The 23775-nt window shown below is 38.6% G+C and overlaps 1 protein-coding gene across 4 annotated transcripts; it reads right to left on the bottom strand.

Moving 5' to 3' along the window:
• Window positions 1-5644: 5644 nt before the first annotated feature.
• LOC143248242 (uncharacterized) lies at window positions 5645-20322 on the bottom strand. 4 transcript variants are annotated; one of them, XM_076496662.1, is made up of 2 exons: window positions 20210-20322; window positions 5645-6149 (listed from the first exon to the last, which is right to left on the bottom strand). In XM_076496662.1, exon 2 carries the CDS (start codon window positions 6121-6123, stop codon window positions 5713-5715), a length of 411 nt encoding a protein of 136 aa, XP_076352777.1. In that variant the 5' UTR covers window positions 6124-6149; window positions 20210-20322; the 3' UTR covers window positions 5645-5712. The 4 variants fall into 4 exon arrangements, with proteins under 4 accessions (XP_076352777.1, XP_076352778.1, XP_076352775.1 ...); XM_076496663.1 differs by having other exon boundaries at window positions 5645-6138; window positions 20210-20321; XM_076496660.1 differs by lacking the exon at window positions 20210-20322 and adding an exon at window positions 20044-20198.
• Between the last annotated feature and the right edge of the window lie 3453 nt (window positions 20323-23775).

Raw genomic sequence — 23775 nt, 5'->3', positions numbered from 1 at the left:
GGAACAAGCGCTCATGAATTATCTTCAGTGGTCTCTGTGTGACCAGTGAATCATGAATAGTGATTTACTGAATTCCTCAGTTTCCTTATTTCAGATCAACATTTTAAAACTCGAATGGTGGTTAGATCAGAACAAAACTATCATAAGTGTTACTCTGCCGTGACCTTTTCCAGAGAATCAATTTTCACACATGCCTCACTTCAGGTATAGGGTGTATATCTTAATGGTTAGGACCTATAGATGACGGATGAGGCTTCCATACACAATGTTTTTTAGAACTGCTTGCTGTTCAAAAGGTGATATCTCAAAGTCTGGACTTATTGATGGGATAAATAATCATTTTTCACTTCCACAATTCTATAGGGGTAACTTACCCTTCCCATCAAGAGAGTACTGAGTCCAGGGCTTTTGTTTTTAGCGTTAAATTTATTTATTAGGCTCATCCCAATTATATTGCTCTACTAGCTTTTCATGTTCCAGGGTGATGAATTTAGTGGTAGATCAACTGCCTTGATCTAATTAGATTCTTCTGACATCGCGAGTTTTCCATTGAATTTGCTCTCAGTTCAGTATATGGTTGATCAGTGCATTTGTCTCTCATTGGAACACTCAACTGCTAGCATTTTGGTCTCTGGTATCTCACCCTGGGACATTGGTAATAGATGCATTCAGTTAGGGCCGGATAAGGTTAAACCACTATGCATCCGTTAAACCACTATTGATCTGTGTGTTACCCAGAGTACTATCTATGATTCCTTAAACTTATTGCCGAGTTATATTGATTTCACCAGACTGACTGGGTCAAACCTGGTTTCCACTTCTGTGATACCTTCAGGTATGCCAATCTCTTCCATTTCCTCTTCAGCCATCTCTGTTGCAGGAGCCATGATCTGAAATCATACACTCAGTTATCCTGAAGCTCAAACTTCCTACATTGAGGTTATGCAGTCCTTCGCACAGCATCAAGGTTTAACTTTAAGGTTGCCATGTATCTGTTTCAATCTTTACAAAATCCCAAGATGAACATTTATCAATGGAAACTGCACAAATATTGGCAATGGAGGTTGAATCCTCTTCATCTAGAAGTGACAACCATAACTTATTTTATGACCTGGCTCTTTGACAAGAGTTTCGCAAGTTTCACAATCACTTGATAGATGGCAGCTTTATTGACTACCTTAAATACTAGGTATGAAAGTCTTTGAGTCAGCAGCACTCTCTGTTCTTGTTAAGTTGTTTTGAGTCCTTCATCCTAAATGGCCATTCCAGTTACCTAACTTGGATATTAATGCAGCATTATATGTTCTGTTTCAACATCCATTTGAATCCTCAGTATCATGTACCATGTGTCACATCATTTTCCTTAACTTTTATTTTTATTTGCTAGTGCCCTCAAAAGTCACTGGTTAGTTTTTACTGGATGTGCACAGAATGCTTTCATGTTCTACATTTGTTTGTACCCAGACAGGTACTTCTTATTTAAAATACTGGCAGCCAGAGAAGGAGATAAATCTGACAGCTATTTCTCATATCTATGACTAATAGGATCCCTTTGTTTATCATGCCCATTGAGGTCTTCAGAGTGTTAAGCTGCCTAAATTAATGTCTTTAGAGTAGACAAAGATTTTTTTAATTTAATGAGACCCTTCAGATCCACGAATTTATCCCCAGTTACTTTGTCGAGATGGGTAAGAAAATTGATCCATATCGCTTGTTCTGAGCTACTTTTTGGTAGTGAGTAATCTTCTTCGAGCCACATCTCATCAGATTCAACACATTTCTATGTTCTTAGTGGTCCAGTTGAATTGTCTGATGGAAAATACTATATAAGCTAATATGTGAATCTCTTCCAATACTTTCATCTCATTATTTTCACGATCTGGCAGTTTTCTCGTGTTGGGTAAAAAATACACCATCCCGCCATTTCGACCTTGGGGCTGCCTTTTAAACTTCTGCAGGTTATGGAGAAGGTTTGCCCACTTCAGCGTAACCCACCTTGTTACTGTAATTCCAATGGCTCAGAACGCATTTCTCTTTGCCTGAAAGCTGGGATCCACTCATAGGTATAATATACAAATATATATATATAATATTGCGATCAAATTACTCTAGCCATCAATGTGGGATTTAGAAACCATGTTTTGTTTTTTGAATTTTGCGCAAAATTACACAAAAGATACCTGCGCTAGCCATCCCTAATTTAGCAGTATAAGACTAGAGAGAAGGCAGCTAGTGATTACCACCCACCACCAACTCTTGGGCTACTCTTTTACCTACGAATAGTGGGATTGAAATATTCACTGTCGTCCCTCAGTTTTTTCTGAATGGTCAAAGAAAAGTAACTCGTCAATCTTCTCATACTGTTTCCAATGGCCATGATATGTAACCTAGGAACACTGTCCTCATGTTGTTTCCAATGGCCATGATAGGTAACATGGTAACACTATCCTCCTGTTGTTTCCAATGGCCATAATAGGTAACCTGGGAACACTGTCCTCATGTTGTTTCCAATGGCCATGATAGGTAACATGGTAACACTGTCCTCATGTTGTTTCCAATGGCCATGATAGGTAACATGGTAACACTGTCCTCATGTTGTTTCCAATGGCCATAATAGGTAACCTGGTAACACTGTCCTCATGTTGTTTCCAATGGCCATGATAGGTAACATGGTAACATTGTCCTCATGTTGTTTCCAATGGCCATGATAGGTAACCTGGGAATACTGTCCTCATGTTGTTTCCAATGGCCATGATAGGTAACCTAGGAACACTGTCCTCATGTTGTTTCCAATGGCCATGATAGGTATCCTGGTAACACTGTCCTCATGTTGTTTCCAATGGCCATGATAGGTAACATGGTAACACTGTCCTCATGTTGTTTCCAATGGCCATAATAGGTAACCTGGTAACACTGTCCTCATGTTGTTTCCAATGGCCATGATATGTAACCTAGGAACACTGTCCTCATGTTGTTTCCTATGGCCATGATAGGTAACCTGGTAACACTGTCCTCATGTTGTTTCCAATGGCCATGATAGGTAACATGGTAACACTATCCTCCTGTTGTTTCCAATGGCCATAATAGGTAACCTGGGAACACTGTCCTCATGTTGTTTCCAATGGCCATGATAGGTAACATGGTAACACTGTCCTCATGTTGTTTCCAATGGCCATGATAGGTAACATGGTAACACTGTCCTCATGTTGTTTCCAATGGCCATAATAGGTAACCTGGTAACACTGTCCTCATGTTGTTTCCAATGGCCATGATAGGTAACATGGTAACACTGTCCTCATGTTGTTTCCAATGGCCATGATAGGTAACCTGGGAATACTGTCCTCATGTTGTTTCCAATGGCCATGATAGGTAACCTAGGAACACTGTCCTCATGTTGTTTCCAATGGCCATGATAGGTATCCTGGTAACACTGTCCTCATGTTGTTTCCAATGGCCATGATAGGTAACATGGTAACACTGTCCTCATGTTGTTTCCAATGGCCATAATAGGTAACCTGGTAACACTGTCCTCATGTTGTTTCCAATGGCCATGATAGGTAGCATGGTAACACTGTCCTCATGTTGTTTCCAATGGCCATGATAGGTAGCATGGTAACACTGTCCTCATGTTGTTCCAATGGCCATGATAGGTAACATGGTAACACTGTCCTCATGTTGTTTCTAATGGCCATAATAATTAACCTGGTAACACTGTCCTCATGTTGTTTCCAATGGCCATGATAGGTAACATGGTAACACTGTCCTCATGTTGTTTCCAATGGCCATGATAGGTATCCTGGTAACACTGTCCTCATGTTGTTTCCAATGGCCATGATAGGTAACCTGGGAACACTGTCCTCATGTTGTTTCCAATGCCCATGATAGGTAACCTGGGAACACTGTCCTCATCTTGTTTCCAATGGCCATGATAGGTATCCTGGTAACACTGTCCTCATGTTGTTTCCCATGGCCATGATAGGTATCCTGGTAACACTGTCCTCATGTTGTTTCCAATGGCCATGATAGGTATCCTGGTAACACTGTCCTCATGTTGTTTCCAATGGCCATGATAGGTAACCTGGGAACACTGTTCTCATCTTGTTTCCAATGGCCATGATAGGTAACCTGGGAACACTGTCCTCATCTTGTTTCCAATGGCCATGATAGGTAACCTGGGAACACTGTCCTCATCTTGTTTCCAATGGCCATGATAGGTAACCTGGGAACACTGTCCTCATCTTGTTTTTTTATCCCCATTCTCACTGTTGATCGATGAGTGTATTTCATTTTGAATATTTCTGTATGTATTGTATTGTAATGAAGTCATTAGATTTTCTAATTTTTTCAACGTTATTAGTTTCTAATTCGCTCACAGTGTGTCACTAGTTTGTTATCATACTGTTATCCCACTCCTCTGACATAGTGGGTTTCTACTGTTCGAAACAAAATGATGTTCATTTTTATACATTCGCTCTGTAAAGTATTGGTATGTTTGAGACTACTAAACTGTTTGTAAATATATAACTTTTAAAACGTGTTTTAAATTATGGTATTTTACACAAAAACCTCTGTGGACTACGGACTATGCATGTTTGTGAAAATTTTCCTTTTTTTAACGTCTTTTCATTTTAACGCTTTCCTTTTGTCGAGATATTTTATTACGACAAATACTTTGAAACAAAAGATTGAATGAATATTTCACATACTAACAATTTGCAAAATCTTAAACATTCTATTAGTTGGTTTACTGAGGGCGACCACTTTTAATGACGTAACAATTAATGCCATGACAAAGATGTAATATAAATGCCTTAATAGGAAAATAGTTAAAATATTGGAGTTATATTAAATTTGAGGCAATTAGATATCAATCATTGTCATTGTTTGTAAAAACTGCCTTTTTAACAAGAAAAACCAGAATCGAACCTTTATTGTTCTACCATATTTTGTCCTTTTCACGACCCTCCTGGAAAGAGCAGTAGATTGGTACGAAAATTAGGATATAAACTGATTGGTAGACAACAGAAAAGTAGAATAAAGATAGAAAAATTAGTAATCACTTAGTTTATTGTAACATTTATATTACGTTCTAGGTACAACTGTTTATAATAAAGAAGTTCCTGTTGTTCTTGAATTTCAAAGCTACACGAGGGCTATCTGTGCTAGCCGTCCCTAATTTAGTATTGTAAGACTAGAGGGAAAGCAGCTAGTCATCACCACCCACCGCCAACTCTTGGGCTACTGTTTTACCAACGAATAGTTGGATTGACCGTCACATTATAACGTCCCCACAGCTGAAAAGGCGAGCATGTTTAGCGCGACGGGGATTCGAACCCGCGACCCTATGATGACGAGTTAAGTGTCTTAACCTACTGGCCATGCCAGGCCAACATAGGAACGCATTAATTTACTGCAGTGTAGTATTATTGGAACCTGCTGAAAAATGTTCACCTACATAAACAGGATATGATATTTTTGTCTGAAAGAAAAGTTTCAGATTTTAGGCTAAGTTTTCTTGTATTGAAAGTGCTTAACCGAAATTTTCGAGATAGAAATATATGCAAATAAGTTATTTCTTGCTTTTAATACCATTTTTATATAACCAGAGAAGTATATACATGTGTCCACAGAAAGGCACACACACTTAGAAGCATGCAAAACAATAAGGTTTTATTTTATACGTCAGGTGTACAAATGTAGTTATGGTCACCTTTAAACAAAAGTCACCTTACTGCCCATCTGCGTTGTCTGAGGTATGGCGTTTACTGTGTTTAAAGCTTGCAGTGCCAGGCGATTAGCTAGTCGAGATCTGTTTGTGGCGTTTAGATATTGTTCGTGAGCGGCGTTGATGTAACGACGATACATCTTGCACTCCTCCTGTTCCTTGGCTTCTTTCCTCATGTATTTAATCATCATGACTCCAATTCCACAAGAGTAGAACAACAAGACCACGATGATATACATCAGGGCGTTCTTCTGCTTACTCTCGACCTCATGGTCGCCGTTTTCTGATTGGGTGAGATTCGAAGATAGAGACTCCAAATATTGTCCTAAAAGTTTCGTTAGGTTGTGACAGTTTAAGCGAGAAAGTATGCCATCTGGTGAATCGGTTATGTTGGACATACCCTCTTTTAGCAGCTGAAAAAAATCTAAAAAAAAATAATAACATCATAATTACCTATTCTTCCAGAATACACAATATTATTTGAAATAAATTACTCAATTTCGAAGCCATACCTACTCAGCTGAAGAGACAGTGTGGTATATAAAATAAAAACAGTTACTGAAAGTAACTTCCTGAAGCACAAAGATTTAGAAGGTGAATATTTGGCTCCAACGGTGGTTTAAAAGAACTTGTTTCAACCGTAACGGAATTACGATTGGTTTGTTCTGTTTGTTTGTTTGTTTTCGGAATTTCGCACAAAGCTACTCGAGGGCTATCTGTGCTAGCCGTCCCTAATTTAGCAGTGTAAGACTAGAGGGAAGGCAGCTAGTCATCACCACCCACCGCCAACTCTTGGGCTACTCTTTTACCAACGAATAGTGGGATTGACCGTCACATTATACACCCCCACGGCTGAAAGGGCGAGCATGTTTGGCGCGAGCGGGATGCGAACCCGCGACCCTCAGATTACGAGTCGCACGCCTTAACACGCTTGGCCATGCCGGGCCCTAATTACGATTGACATATTTCCAGAAGCAGATCTAAATATTAAAATATTCGTGTGTTTTTTTCCTATTGGTTTGAATCTTAAGTAGATTGTATTACACTTTTACATTTGTTTTACTGCAGGCATCGTATATAAAGAAGTTTAGTCTTAATTAAGTTGTTTCTCATTATGGAAATACTTGCATCAGAACACGAAAATACCAGAACACCAGAACAATATACGAATATTGTGAATAAAGGACTTAAAAAGTAATCAAATATCTTTCACCGACTGGGTTTTAAAGCCTAGATTATATTATTTAGTATTTATTCTACAGAATAATTCTTGTTTTGAAGGATTTTTCACAAAAGCGAATTGGGTAATAGCAACATTGAACGTTCACATAAAACAACAAACGGTACTGTGCAGGGTATTTAGCCGTTTGCAGGTTTCTATTACAGAGATTATGTGAGGACTGGTTACTTATGTCCACAGCTGCTCTCGTAATAAACTCAAACACTGATGGTGCTGTCACACTCCAACTGCTGAAACAATCCATCTCACAAAATGAAATCGATTTGGAGAAAGTTTCAAGTAAGTGATGTAATTTTGAATTTATTAAGATCACTATGGAATGTCTGCTCTCACTTACTCTGGATGTGTACCAGCTGTGGGAGACATAATACAAAACATAACACCTGTCTCAGAGTGGTATTTATGCTGCTCAAGTCAGTAGTGAAAGGACATAACATCTATTTTGAGTGTGGTCATTATGTTGTCTGGGTCAGTAGTGAAAGGACATAAAAACGTTTATTTTGAGGATGGTTATTATGTTGTCTAAGTCAGTAGTGAAAGGACATAACATCTATTTTGAGGATGGTCATTATTTTGTCTGGGTCAGTAGTGAAAGGACATAAAAACATCTATTTTGAGGATGGTTATTATGTTGTCTAAGTCAGTAGTGAAAGGACATAACATCTATTTTGAGTGTGGTCATTATGTTGTCTGGGTCAGTAGTGAAAGGACATAACATCTATTTTGAGTGTGGTCATTATGTTGTCTGGGTCAGTAGTGAAAGGACATAAAAACGTTTATTTTGAGGATGGTTATTATGTTGTCTAAGTCAGTAGTGAAAGGACATAACATCTATTTTGAGTGTGGTCATTATGTTGTCTGGGTCAGTAGTGAAAGGACATAAAAACGTTTATTTTGAGGATGGTCGTTATCTTGTCTAAGTTAGTAGTGAAAGGACATAAGAACACTTATGTGAGAATGGTCATTATGTTATCTGAGACGGTAGTGAAAGTGATTGTCTTCTCTGTGCAAAGATTCAGTGCTGCCATGTGACAAGCAAGGTAAATCATCTCTGTATTCATTGTGGCAGTCAGTATTGTGTCATTCATCCCGTTCCAGAAAATCTACCTCACTCAGGAACACAGACTTGCAAAGACAACATCTGTGCCTTAATGGTAAGGGAGGTCCTTCTATAAAATAAGTCTGAACAATCCGAGTCAACTACGCGCGTGTTGAGAGACAAAAAGGTATTATTTTCAGCGTTGTAGATACATCAGTAAGTTTATTTAGACGTGGTAATCAGTCTATTAAGCGCATGTTTTTTTACAGCAAAGCCACATCGGTCTATCTGCTGCGTCCATTAAGAGGAATCGACCCCTGATTTTAGCGTCGTATATTCAAAGACGTACCACTCCCCCAGCGGGGAACCTATATTATAAGATTCAGAACGTGTATCGTGCAACTTCTAAACCAACGCGCCAACTTATAAATGACATTAAACGAGTTGTCCAGGTCTCGAGGTTTGCACAAAGGTAAAAACGTTTCACACAACCTCTTAGAGAACCCTGATACTTCGCGAAAGCCCTTTTACGAAGGTTTTCTGAAAGCGTGTATTTTCTTAAAGCAAAGCCACACCGAGCTATCTGCTGAGCCCACCGAGGGAAATCGAACCCCCGATTTTAGCGTTGTAAATCCGTAGACTTACCACTTTACTAACTGGGGGTTCTCTGAAAGCAGACTCTAAATTTGGCATTGTCATACGACTCCTAATCTGAGGGTCGCGGGTTTGAATCTCCGTCACACCAAATATGCTCACTCTTTCAGTCGTGAGAGCGTTATAAAGCACGGTCAATCCCATTATTTGTTGGTAAAAGAGTAGCTCAAGAGTTGGAAGTGGGTGGTGATGACTAGCTGCCTTTCCTCTAGTCTTACACTGCTAAATTAGGGATGGTTAGCACAGATAGCTCTCGAGTAGCTTTGCGCGAAAATTCAAAACAAAACAAAAATCCACCTTTCCAAATCCAGTTTTCTGCATCTTTACGAATATTTTCGGACCACCATCCCCATAGGTCAGCAGAAAGTTTACGGGCTTATAGACCACCACCCCCATAGGTCAGCAGAAATTTTACGGGCTTATAGATTACCACCTCCATAGGTCAGCAGAAAGTTTACGGGCTTGTAACGCTAAAATCCGTATTCAATTACCTGTAGCTCATTGTATAGTTTTCTGCTTAAACAGTTTACGTAACTTTTTATTTCTGTTTGTATTTGTGCATATATTTTATTGAATATTTATTTCTGATTGTGTCCAACAGTGGCGCAGCGGTATGTCTACGCACTTACAACGCTAGAAACCGTGATGGGCAGAGCACAGATAGCCCATTGTGTAGCCTTCTGTATAGCTATAACAAACAATTTGCTGACTGTACTTGTATGTATTCGCACAAACCTTTCTCACATAGAAATATGTGCCTTTACTTTTCCAAGTCTTTCTTTCTAGGCCCGGCACGGCCAGGTGGGTTAAGGCGTTTCACTCGTAATCTGAGGGTCGCGGGTTTGAGTCCCCGTCGCACCAAACATGCTCGCACTTTCAGCCGTGGAGGCGTTAAAATCCGCGGTCAATCCCACTATTCATATATGTAAAAACGGCTGGTATGGATAGAGAAAACACTATTTAGATGAGCGAAAAACGTTTCGACTTTTCTTCGGTGAACCAATAGGTAGAAATGGCTTATTTTTGTAAATGCTTTCATACTTGTATGTCTGTTTTATACAGTTTTTGTTTAAATTATTTTATTACATAACACAGGCCTTGACCTTTGTAATACCTAACCAATGTGTGACGCCAAGTCTAATCACATTGTTGTCTGATTTGTTCATTGTTGTTTCCAGGCAAGTTTATGATTCTCTTCTCAGCCACTCGCCGGAGTTCTCTCAGCGTTTCAATCAGGCATACATCCTCACTACATATTCTTTGATATCTCCCGAAGGGAATTAATTAATCATATAACTTCGGTTGCTGCATGGATACCAATACCTACATTGTTGCCTAGGCAACCAATAATATCATGGCTCCAGTATTTCCCCCGAGGAGACGAATCAGAAGTTTAGATCGATGATTTGATCTGAATCCTTTGAACCAACATGGGTGTTGTTGTTGTTTTTTCTCCAACAGTCTATGCTACGTATATAAATATTAAGATTATAGTTCGAACTTAAGCATAAGAACGTCACTTTTGTCTTGTTGGTGTCTCTTTTGAACAACACCAATCCACTTTATTACGATGTCTCTTCTGAATGAAACCATCTTAAACAAATAACGACACGTAAGTAACTGAAACGTCACGAAACCTTCGCTTGTTCTGTAAAAGGTTACATTTTGTTTAAAACAACAGAATTTTAAAGGGTTTCAAAAGCAAACATTAAGAATATATAATAAAAATAAAGTGCTTATTGTTTACATTATTGGAAGAGTAGAGAAAGAGAACACGCGTCGTTTTAGAACTAGATGTGAGAACTGTGTTTTAACTTTGTTGTTAGCGAATAAATGTGTTCTAGAACTAGAAATATGGACTTTTCTTTTCACTTTTTAAAACAAAAACTAAGATATTCTAATACGATCACTCATAGGTTTAAACATAAATGATAATGCGAACAGTTTTAAAAAAAAACAACGTTAGAATAATTATAGTTACAATAGAAAATCTAAAACCGTAATTAACGTGAATATTTATATAGAAATATATGGATTTTATGGACGTAAAATCTACTTGAATGACATGTATCGATCAAAACAGTGAACAACCTCTCGGCACGAGATCGTTTCTAGCTAAATCTGGACTTATACTAAACATTGATTCTTATTTTGGACTTTTACGTTAGTAATGCAACTGGAAACCGAATGGAGAAATCACGTGAGTGGCAGTAATATAAACTCCACTTTGTGACGAGTGTCGATTTGTAACGAAAACGTTTTCTTATTGGACATTAAAGTTATGCTGTCAACAATCAGAGGGTTGCTGTGGCTGGTACTGAAGGTGAGTAATAAAAGAAAAAAGAATACCGTATCAAAGTAGAAATAATAGATATTTTTTAAGCCAGTATTCAAAATTTGAAATGCTTTTATATAACGTACAAAAGGAAATATATATAATATATTGTAAATCCGTAGGCATACTGCTGTACTAGCGGGGGAGATGGGCAGTAATGGATGTATTGGCAAGAGTTTCGTTTATTGAAATTCAGAAATAAGTCATTTATATTAAGAGGGTGGAGTACTGTATAATCGTTAAATTCTTTGTGTAACTTTCAGAATATAATTTAAAAAAAAAAACTCTTAAAAGTACACAGAAACACGAATAAAGCAGTAAGTCGAAAACTACTAGTGAACTCGTGACTAAATTTACTAAATTAGGCCTATCTAGAAATTAAAGAACAGTGAGTGGCCTAGTGGTTAGCTAATATGGCTGCTGATCGAAGGATCCATTGGTTCGAGCCGTGACATTACCGAATGTAATCGCAGTTTTGACTGTGACGTGTTATCGAAGTGGCTCACTCACATGTTGGGATCGAGAGTTAGATCTTTGTAGGTCATGTTCACCTGGGCTTCTTTCACCCCCTCCTCGAGTTTATTAGTTTACAGCTGAATATTCTTTTAATAATAACATGAAGGTCAAAGGTTATTTCATTCACTCTGACCCCTTTCAATACCGTCTCCATGTATGGTAACTAAGAAACTGTTCGATACAAGAAACGCACTTCGTGTTGACGAGTAACCCACTTGAAGTGAACATGTACCTCAATGTGATCTATGAAGGTCGAAACGTTGTCCTCTACCTTATATTAGTTCACGTTTTGATACCTACGCCAGCCGTCTTCAGATACAAACACACTTTCAGTTGGTTTGTTACTGGATAAAATCACACATCGTCAACAGTTCCAGTTGTTTCATATATTTTTCATTAGTTTAATTATTATAAGTACGTTGCACTTAAAAGACCTTTTCCAGTGGTATTTGAATTTATATAAGAACACACGTGTGGTCTCGGTTAAAGGTGGACTTAAATTCATATTTTATTTTTAATATTTGGTGATAAGTGCTTTGATCTAATTTCATCACGTATACTAAAACGGTCTAAAACTGGTCTTTTTTATGTCATCTTTTTAAAGTTAATTTCGGCCCGACATGATTATGCGTGTTAAGGCGTGCGACTCGTAATCTCAGGGTCGAGGGTTCAAATCCCCGTTGCACCAAACATGCTCGCCCTTTCACCCGTGGATCGTTATATAGTGAAGGTCAATCCCACTATTTATTGGTAAAAAAGTAGCACAAGAGTTGGCGTTGGGTGGTGATGACTAGCTGTCTTCCCTCTAGTCTTACACTGCTAAATTAGGGACGGCTAGCACAGATAGCCCTCGAATAGCTTTGTGCGAAATTCAAAACCAAACCAAACCAAACTAGTAACCTGCCGGAAAGAGTAAATACTGATGACTGACACGCTAGTTTCACTTTTAAGAACGAAATTCGTGGGTTTACTACTGTATTTGTTTCTTCCAGTTATTAGAAGAGTGGTGTATACCCTTGTCCAACGTATTTACAATTTGTTAGCTATTGGTTCGCCCCCCAGTGGCTCAGCGGTATGTCTGCGGACTTACAATGCTAAAAACCGGGTTTCGATACCCGTGGTGGGCAGAGCACAGATAGCCCATTGTGTAGCTTTGTGCTTAATTCAAAACAACAACAACAGTAGCTGTTGGTTTGTTAACTGAATCCTTAAGAAATATTAAGTGACTGGACTCAATAGCACGACACAAACATGATGCCAGGTTTGAACCGTGGTGGTTTTAGTTGAACCTATAAAACTAAATATCTCAAAAGAGTCTGTACTGTAGTTGTTGTTAGATGTTTAAAAAACTAAACGTAGTAACTGCATTTATACTGTGGTTATTGGTGTTAAACCTACACACTCTAAATATATTAACTGAATTTACATTGTGGTTGTTTGAATTTTGCGCAAAGCTACACGAGGGCTATCTCCGATAGACATCCCTAATTTAGCAGTGTAAGACTAGAGGGAAAATAGCTTGTCATCACCACCCATCGTCAACTCTTGGGTTACTCTTTTTACCAAGAAATAATGGAATTGGCTGTAACATTATAACGACTCTTCGGTTGAAAGGGTGAGCATGTTTGGTGTGACTGTGATTCGAACTCGCAAACCTCGGAGTATGAGTCAAGTGCCTTAACCACCTGGTCTTGCCGGTCCACGAGGTGGAAGTAATTATCCACCCATAAATCCGGTTCTCTGTATGCTTTGTTTCTTAAATGAAAGTCATTGTAAAGTATTGGGTTAAGTGGGAGCTATACGCAGAACGTTGTTTAATTTGTTATAAGGATCTCAATTGTTTGTTTGTTTCTTTTTTAAATTTCGCGTTAAGCTACACGAGGGTTATGTACACTAGCCCTCCCTAATTTAGCAAAGACAACAGGGAAAGGCAGCTAGTCATCATCACCCACCGCCTACTCTTGGGCTACTCTTTTACCAACGAATAGTGGGATTGGCCGTCACATAATAACGGCCCCACGGCTGAAAGGGCTAGCATATTTAGTGTGACAGGGATTCGAACCCGCGACCCACGGATTACGAGTCGAGTGCCTTAACAACCTGGCCATGCCGAAGATATCAAATAAAATAAGTATAAGTATAACTGCTAAGCAGTTATTGATGCTCACGGGGGCATACTCGTTATTGACGTTGAGTGACGTTAAACTTCAACTACTGAGCATGGACTTCGCCTTTGCAGACTTTGGATGTTCAGCAGTGAATGTGCAAAGTTTCACACATGTCATACAGAACTACCCGGAATAAACTTGTTAACAATTTGTCTCATATTTTGCCTTTTGCGTTTCTTTTTGTGAAGAGTATAATTACAAGTGTCTAAATTTCAGGCCCCTTGAGCTTGAGGCCCAGACCAAGTGGCTCTCCTGGTCCTGGCCCTTCTCTATTGCTTCTAAATTGTAAATCTTCCGAAAACGCTATAAATGTTACGCTATAAATCGTATGTTACGATTGTTAACTATTCTCTCAGTTGGTATCAACGTTAGTACAATATTAATTTCAACGAACAATCGCTATCAAGTGGTAGGTTTTACTTACGGTTATCACGTAATCTTTTCCTGGTTTCGTGAAGTTATCAATTAGTATCTGTGCCGTATCTTTTTGATTCTTCGTAGTACAAACTGTAATAGATTCACGATTGTCCTATTAACAGAGAGATCTTAATCGTTGAATCTCAACGTGCTTGTTGAAGTGTTTACTTTCCATCACTGAAACTTATACAGATTCAAAAATTAATTTTTCACAAGGTATTGCACTTGGGACTCCCAACTTTGCGTATCAGATGAGTTATGTCAGCCCTCAGCTAGCGCCGTGTCATCGTAAAACATGGTGAATGGAGGTCAAACTGGTCAACCATAAGCACTGGCCTCCCACAGGGTTCACCTTTGTTACTTGTCCTATTTAACATTTACACCCTTGACCTAGCACGGCTGGACAGACCTGACATCAGAATCAAAACCTTTGCTGATGACATCTTGGTTTATACCAGTGGGACACCTACAAAAATGATCACATGTAGGATTCAACCTAAGCTGGAGCACATAAGAAACTGGTGTAAAAATAATGGCATACTGATATATCCAGAGAAGGCCAAAGCACTGTTCCTTACTCTCAACAACTGTGCTGACACATCAAATATTCCTATTCCAACCTTCGAAGGCACAGGAATTACATAGGAGGGTTTATTGTGCTTCCTGGGAATTGTGTTTGATAGGCAACTGAACCTTTCCAAGCATGTGGATGAGCTGGTTGTCAGGGCCACAAAAGGAATGTGTGCCCTTCGTGCTGCAGTTGGCAGGCATGCTGAGGAATGTCACTTGAACATGCTGTACAGAAGCCTTGTGATTTTAGTGGTTGATTATGCACTGTCCCTGGCATAACTCAGCGACAACCAACTTGGAAGGCTGGAAAGGCTGCAGAACGCATGTATCAGGATCACCACAGGTTGCACCATATCAACTCCAGTGCCAGTACTCCATCATCTCATTGGGTTCCCAAGTATGAAGGGCAGACAAGCATCACAAAGAGCCATACTGTTTGCCAAGGTTTGGCAAAATCCAAGGCATGGACTTCACATCCTTAAAAGGAAGCACTCTTTCATTGCTGAACCATCCAACCAATAAAGACGTTCTCTACGCCACACAAGACTTGAAGTAGCAACTCGGTCTCATCTAAAGAGGAAGTGGTGGCTTGAAGTTACTGCACTGGCTTGCAAGAAGATCTGTAATTCATGTTCCCTTTCCAAACAACTTTCATGGATTTCGTCTGCAGGAGAGGAATGGCCATGCCAACCTGCAGTGATTGTCAAGTTCAACAGAGGTTGTAGAGAGTGGCCGCAATGTGCAGATGTTCAAGGAACCTGGCCAGAAGGGAAACCTCATCATTGCAACAGACTTCTTGTTCACACCAGAAATCATGAGAGCAGGTTAAGTATTTGCTGCGTTTCTGGATGGCACATCCATAACTGAGAAGACTGGAAAATTCACCATGTGCTTAAGTAGCACCAGGATGGAACTTGAGGCTGTCAAGCAAGCTCTTGGATGGCTTGTCTGAGAATTCCCTGATGTCACCACAGTTGTGTTGGCCACCGACTTCATGGCAGTGTTGCAGAGAATCCAGAGTGGTTGGCCACCTGATGGGTGGAGAGAGGCTGCACCTTATCTTTATGATAAATATCTCACCTTTGTATATGTTCCAGGCCATGCTGGTGTCAAGTACAATAAGAAGGCTGACCAACTTGCAGAAGTAGCAGAACCAATATACCAGATGTCACTCTTTCTTCAAAATATAACACTCTTGTGCCAGCAATCAGCACGACAGAGCATCAGAGAGTCTCTCATGCACTCAGAAGAGGGAGATAAAATTATCAGCCTCAGGACCCCTTTTGGCATCTCTCGTGATAGCCACAACAAAGGCCCGGACAGATGTCACAGGAATCAGCTGATCACCGACAACATTAACAGAAGTACATTCGACCTTCTGTTGACCGGGATAGTCAAGGCGGAGAGGATTTGTGACCCGCTGCACACACCCTCCGGGATGCCCACCGGCCAACCCAAGTAACCGAGAAATAATAGTCACCATTAAAACAAATAAACCATTGTATTGATCGGACGAAATGCAAACTTTTGTGTTTATTCCTTGTTGTTGTTAGTTACTATCAGTGGCTTATTTGGGTGGGGGTCTCAACTCCAAGGCCCATGTTCTGAAAAGGAGCCCACTCGTAATTTTCTTTTATGTAAAATTATATAGGGCGTAGGGCTACAAAAATTATTAGCCCCTGAGCTCAAACAACTTTAAATCTGCCACTGATTATTATTATTTTACGACGAGAAAGAAACCATTTTTGCTGCCTTTTGGCTTCACCAGGTGGGATGAGTATTTGTATTGAGAAGTTTCCAGTAAAGTGTTTGTTTGTTTTGAATTTCGCGCAAAGCTACACGAGGGCTATCTGCGCTAGCTGTCCCTAATTCAGCAGTGTAAGACTAGAGGGAAGGCAAGTAGTCATCACCACCCACCGCTAACTCTTGGGCTACTCTTTTACCAACAAATAGTGGGATTGACCGTTACATAATAACGGATCCACGGCTGAAATGGCTAGCATATTTGGTGCGACAGGAACTCGAACCTGCGATCCTCAGATTTCGAGTCTAGTGCCTTAACCACCTGGGTATTCCGGTCCTCCCAATAAAGTCGAAATATTTGTATCAAAAAATATTTTAGTTTGCTGTTGTCATAAAATAAAAGAAATGTACAACCCTCTTAAAAAAACATGTTGGTTCAAGAAATCAACTTAACGGACAAATAAAAAACCCAATAACCTTTCGAAGAATGGACCTTTCTTTCTTCGTCCGGAAAATGCCATTTATGACCAGGTGGTTAGAGCGTTTGACTCACAGTCTGAGGGTCGCGGGTTCGAATTCCCGTCACACCAAACACATTCGCCCTTTCAGCCATGGAGGCCTTATACAGGGACAATCAATTCCACTATTCGTTAGTAAAAGAGTAGCCTAAGAATTGGCGATGGGTGCTACTGACTAACTGCCTTCCCTCTAGTCGTACACTGCTAAATTAGTGAGGGCTAGCGCAGATATCCCTTGTGCAGCTTTGCATAAAATTCTAAAAACAAATAAACAACAAAACCCAAGAAAATGTACCCCTGATGTAGAAAGGTCCACCTTTCCACCCTTGATGAAAAAGGGTCCACCTTTCCACCCCTGATGAAAAAGGGTCCACCTTTCCACCCCTGATTAAGAAGGGTCCACCTTTCCACCCGTGATGAAGAAGGGTCCACCTCTCCACCCCTGATGAAGAAGGGTCCACCTTTCCACCCCTGATGAAGAAGGGTCCACCTTTCCACCCCTGATGAAGAAAGGTCCATATTTCCAAAGCGTTTAGGTTAGAGGGACTGTGTTTTGTGTTACCTTCTTGGTAAGTTGACATACTAATTACACTGAAACGATACGATACGAGAGCGATTATCTAATTCAGGTCAGAAATCTTTAGAACCGTTCAATTTCAAAAATGTTTTAAATGATATTTGATCCTTACGTTCTAGTCTTCAGTCAATCGTTTTATTTATTATTAGTTATCGTTCACTTGTTTTTAACTTAACAACATCAAACTAAAATATTTTGAAATTATTTGAACTAGTTCGATAACTTAACGGATTATCAATAAGTAATGAACATATATCACACTCCCATTCTAATGAGATAAAAAAAACCATAAAGCTGGAAATCACGTGCACGTATTTCCTACAATAATCTGTTTGGTTTTAATTTCGCGCAAAGCTACACGAGAGCTATCTGCGTTAGCTGTCCCTAATTTAGCAGTGTAAGGCTTGAGGAAGAGCAGTCAATTATCCTCACCCACCGCCAACTCTTGGGCTACTCTTTTACCAACGAATACTTGAATTGACCGTTACATTACAACGCCTCCATGGATGAAAGTGCGAGCATGCTAACAACCTGGCCATGCCGGACCACCAACGATCATTTTTAACTTATAAACACAAGTTAAACAGTTGTTGTTGTTTGTTTTTTTACATTTATTTTATTTTCTTCATTGCTTCTGAATATCAAAAGTAAATAGAAATAACATTTCAGGCTTCTCTTTGTGTCTTGAACAATCCATTGCAATTCGATGAATACCAGAATAAATCAGTGATGTATGGAAAACCAACAGGCCTAAAAATGAAACACTTTAGTTAAGTGGTTTGTCATTAGACATTTTAAGCCTATTAGCGTCTGAATATTTCATTCGCTTTCGGAGTTTAAATTGACACACAGTTAACACTAGAATGGTTGTGAAATTTGCATTAATTATCAGTGAATGCTACGACGATCCTGAGGAATAGATCATTCCAGCTGTCTCTCAGTTAAACTAAGTTTCACATTTCGTGATTGTGCAACCAGTTTGCAGATGTATGTTGGAAATGGTTCATGTCCTAATTATTTTCTTTCCACACGTAATTGGATCGAAATATGTTCATACATTTTGATTAGTGGACGCGATTGCCTTATCAGTGTGTTCACTTGTTTTCAGTTAGAATATTTGTTTAATATACTGGTTTATTATTCAGGTTTAGGACTGTCTTAACATTAATCTGGTTCAGATAGGTACATCCTCTTTGGTATAACAATCTTTAAACCGACTGGTTTATTATTCAGATTTAGGACTGTATTAACATTAATCTGGTTCAAATAGGTACATCCTCTTTGGTATAACAATCTTTAAACCGACTGGTTTATTATTCAGATTTAGGACTGTATTAACATTAATCTAGTTCAGATAGGTACATCCTCTTTGGTATAACAATCTTTAAACCGACTGGTTTATTATTCAGATTTAGGACTGTATTAACATTAATCTGGTTCAGATAGGTACATCCTCTTTGGTATAACAGTCTTTAAACCGACTGGTTTATTATTCAGATTTAGGACTCTATTAACATTAATCTGGTTCAGATAGGTACATCCTCTTTAGTATAACAATCTTTAAACCGACTGGTTTATTATTTAGATTTAGGACTGTATTAACATTAATCTGGTTTAGATAGGTACATCCTCTTTGGTATAACAATCTTTAAACCGACTGGTTTATTATTCAGATTTAGGACTGTATTAACATTAATCTGGTTCAGATAGGTACATCCTCTTTGGTATAACAATCTTTAAACAAACTGTTTTTATTGAATCTGGTTTGCATATCTACGTTATATCTATACATATATATGACTGGTTTATTACGCAACATCGGGACTTGAGTGTCATTCTAGATTCTAGTTTTCTACGAACTATTGTTTTAGTATATCGATTTCTTTTTATGTGGCGAAGATGATAGGTCAGCGAATATACCAATGCTTTTTCAGGGTTAAGAATAAATCAAACATGTGAACTAATACGTTTTAACATGTAATGATTTATAGACGAGAAATAATGAGATGTTAACTTCTGAATGTATCTCTTAATCCAACTGATCTAGGACTGGGGTATTTCCAACATAAGATTGTCTAATTTTGTAATTATAAATACCTAATGAGCTACAACGTGTGTGTGTGTGTGTACTTGAAGAGAATGACTGGAGAGATTAACCTTAATAGTTAAACAAAGCATCTTAGAAATCTTAAATACGTGAATGAAAGAAAAAAAATTTAACATGATGAAATTGAACTATATAACAGTCCCGCGACCCTCGGATTATTTCAACTACAGAATGACGGACTCTCCGAAGGTTGCTGCCCATGTAGCAATAGACGAGATGGCAGGATAACATGTCAAGATGTCTCTTCAAGTTTACGAAAAAATTTCAGGAGTGAAAGTTCTGCATGCCACACTGGACCCAGAAAATACTGATCTATATTCAAAGTGTCTAGGTTTGTGACCTGCTACTTGCATCTAAAGTACGTGCTATAAATCTCCAGTCTACTAACGGCAATTATTATCAGCATAAGTCCATAAAAGCAAAGAAAATGTTACCTGATGTTACCGAGGGGACACTTCCAAACAGTGATCCACGAACATAACCAAAATAAACGAGTTTTGTTGTTTCAAAACACAAACTTCGGAGACGCCACACTCCACAAACGAGTGAATGAAAGCCATCGGAACAAACAATGATTTTTAAGCAGCCAGTATGACTTACCTTAGGCTTTGTCAGTTACGCCGGATGTGTGCAATAGACGCAGTCACATAAGATGTGTGCAATAGACGCTGACTCGTTTCTTTTTGTCCACCATTAAAGCACGTGACAAGTGAAAGCTCCACCTGCTTCGTTACCTTGGCAACACAATTATTAAGAGCTGGTCAGCACCCGAGGGTAAGAAACAGGAAGAGTACTTGATCGCAAGCAGTGTTTACATATATATTTAAATTTTTGACATGTTTTTATCTGGTTCAGAAGAAACAAAACGGTCAAAGGTTGTAGAAACTTTCCGAGTGAGCGCATTAAAATCGTAGATAAACAAAGCCTGGAGAAATAAGTTTGGATAAATGCGGGAAAAAAAACGTTCTGGATGAAAGTTTATATTCATGTTTTCGGAAGCCATCACATCGCGCTACGCAACAAGAAATTAGTTGTGAATTGTTATAAAAGTTAATGAAAACGACCTCTAGATAAATATAAAATAATCTAATTTTAATATAAAATAATCTAATTTTAATCTAAAATAATCTAATTTTCAGTGATGTCGAGAAAACCCACTTGTAGAGAAATATATATGCAAAAACAACTCGTTTGAGTTGAGAAAATATTTTACATAGAAGCGCGAGAAACGTTTCGACCTTCTATGTAAAATATTTTCTCAACCCAAACGAGCCGTTTTTGCATATATAGCATAATTTTAGTTAAACCAATGTTTCGCCTTAGCGTCTTCTTTAGGGTTAATATGCATAACTGTTTGATATTAGAACATTAGTTAAGTTTTAAAACTGCTTGTAACGTTCCATTTCTCGAGACCGTCGTAACGTACGTTTGTTTGTTTGTTTTTGGAATTTCGCACAAAGCTACTCGAGGGCTATCTGTGCTAGCCGTCCCTAATTTAGCAGTGTAAGACTAGAGGGAAGGCAGCTAGTCATCACCACACACCGCCAACTCTTGGGCTACTCTTTTACCAACGAATAGTGGGATTGACCGTAACATTATACACCCCCACGGCTGGGAGGGCGAGTATGTTTTAGCGCGACGCGGGCGCGAACCCGCGACCCTCGGATTACGAGGTCGCACGCCTTACGCGCTCGGCCATGCCAGGCCAACGTACGTTTAACGATGTATAAAGTACGATTATTGTTTCATTATTGTTCTAATGTTATAGTTATAATACTAACTATGAAGCTACACAGACATATATTATTTAAATAAAATGTATACAAATATTAAATAAAGATAACCATAATATGTTTTACTGATTAACTGAAAACAGAAAATATAAATTTTCAAAGAAAGATAATAAATGTAAAGGACGCAAAGCTTACTAGCAGTGTTAAAAAAATATATTGTAAGACTATGTGGTACTCCAGAGCATATAAGTGTTAAACTGAAAATAATAGTGTTAAGTACTCGATTGGATATTTGTTTTTTTGAATTTCGCGCAAAGCTACCCGAGGGCTGTCTGCGCTAGCCGTCCCTAATTTAGTAGTGTAAGACAGGGAAGACAGTCATCACCACCAACCGTCAACTCTTGGGCTACTCTTTTACCAACGAATAGTGCGATTGATCATAACATTGTAACGCCCCCACGACTGAAAGGGCGAGTATGTTTGGTGTGACGGAGATTAAATACCTGTCGACCCCCCCCGGGTATTAAGTTCATTGTCTCTGTTAAGTTTTGGATTTTTTTTCGTTAATGAGGACTTACAACGCTATAAATCTGACTTTGATACACGTTGTGGACATACCAAAGAGCCCATTGTGTAGCATTGCGCACAACTAGAAATAAACACTTGCAACAGGAGGTGTTAAATTATTTCTAAAATAACAAGAAGTTAAAGAAAATTATCATATAAAGTCTTTCTATAAAACTTCGTTTGTAGTTTCCATAAATAGTACAGGACTGCTTAAACTGGTCGTTATTAACGGTTATATTTACACTGAAAATATAATTTTATTTTAATAACTGGAATAGATTTCTCTATCGTACTGGTGTGTACTTAGTTGTACGAGATTTCTTTCACGGCAAAACAGTTATAATTTTACAGATATACAACGCTAAAATCTGCGATTCTGTTCCTGTGATGTGACATTGCTCTATAAAGAAACTTCAGCCAATACATTTTTTCTCAGCTAAATGTCGTTAAGCAGTGTGTATAATTTTGCCGATGTTGATTTCTTAGACAAACTTTAAGCTGTCAGTGACAGTCTCCACTGTGCTTCAGGCACATTGAAAGAACTTCAAACAGGGAGAAAGGAATTTGTTTAAACACAACTATTAGAAAGACTGTTTGCACAATTAACAGTTCAAATGCTAACGTATAACACAGGTTGATACCACTTCAAAGTCACGACGACAAAAAACAACAACCCAATACACTGGACAGGTGAAGTGAGAAAAAGTGTTATTGACTACTATTCATTTCTTCACATTATATATCTACACAACAGCAGGTGTAATAGATATACATTTCAATCTGAAAAATTGGTCCCACATTCTCATGTGTTTAGGGTGTCTCTGTCTCTTCAAACTTGCTCATCTTTTCGTGATGACGAGAAACCCGCTTGAAGTCAACAATGTATTCTTAAGACGGTTGATATGGGTATTAAAACTTTAATTAAAATTAAAGTACAGAACAACATTTCGACCCTCTTAGGTCATCTTCAGGTTAACATCCGTGGAAGCGTTCTAAACTTACGTTCAATCCCACTATTCGTTGGCGTAAACGTAGCCCAAGAGTTGGCGGTGGGTGGTCATAAGTAGCTGGATTATTTCTAGTCTTACTCTGTTAAACTAGGGACGGGTAGCGCAAATAGCCCTCGTGGAGCCTTGCAAGAAAAGTCAAAATAAGCTGTCCTTTTCTTTTGTTTAAACATACAGAGAAATATCCTAGTTATCTTTACATACAAGACTTCAAAAGAAAATCGATAGATTTGTATCTTAAAGCTTTTGTTTAATTTTTACACTTGTTTTATGAGAATAACATATTTCGTGAGCTTTTACAAAGTTACCTTGTTTTTACTCATTAGAATTTCACCAAACTTATACAAATGTAATCTACGCACAGCCGTCCCTAATTGTGTACGATACGACGTGTGTAGTCAACATCACTCGCTTCTGATTTTTATTTGAACGAATACATGAACTGGCTGTCGCTCTTATAACACACTCATAGTCCCACAGTGTAGAGCAAACTTTGGTTTAGCGACAACCATTAAGAATTATGAATTCTTGGATTGGCACACCTGGCCCAAGCAAATAAAACAAACTCACCTTTGTTGAGGTTTCTTTATATTGTTACTCAGATATTCTTTTGTGTCGTGTTTTCTACCTTTTTATCTGTGTTAATTTTTGAATCGAGACAGAGTTATATCGTAGTTAGTTAATAATGTTATATATTGCCAAAAGATGGAGCCACATCCATAGTTAAATGTGCGTGAGGGATTTCCTCCTCCCCTTTGGTTTTATTTTACTGTTTTGAAAGTATTACGTATCAAAATAAACTCTAACAATCACACGGTTTAAATTGATGCTAGAAGGTTTATTTTTCACCTTTCTCAAA

This window comes from Tachypleus tridentatus, chromosome 4 (genome assembly GCF_004210375.1).
Source record: "Tachypleus tridentatus isolate NWPU-2018 chromosome 4, ASM421037v1, whole genome shotgun sequence".
NCBI classification, from domain to species: domain Eukaryota; kingdom Metazoa; phylum Arthropoda; class Merostomata; order Xiphosura; family Limulidae; genus Tachypleus; species Tachypleus tridentatus.
The sequence above is the reverse complement of the archived record's forward strand: the minus strand, read 5'-3'. Positions and strand labels throughout refer to the sequence as shown.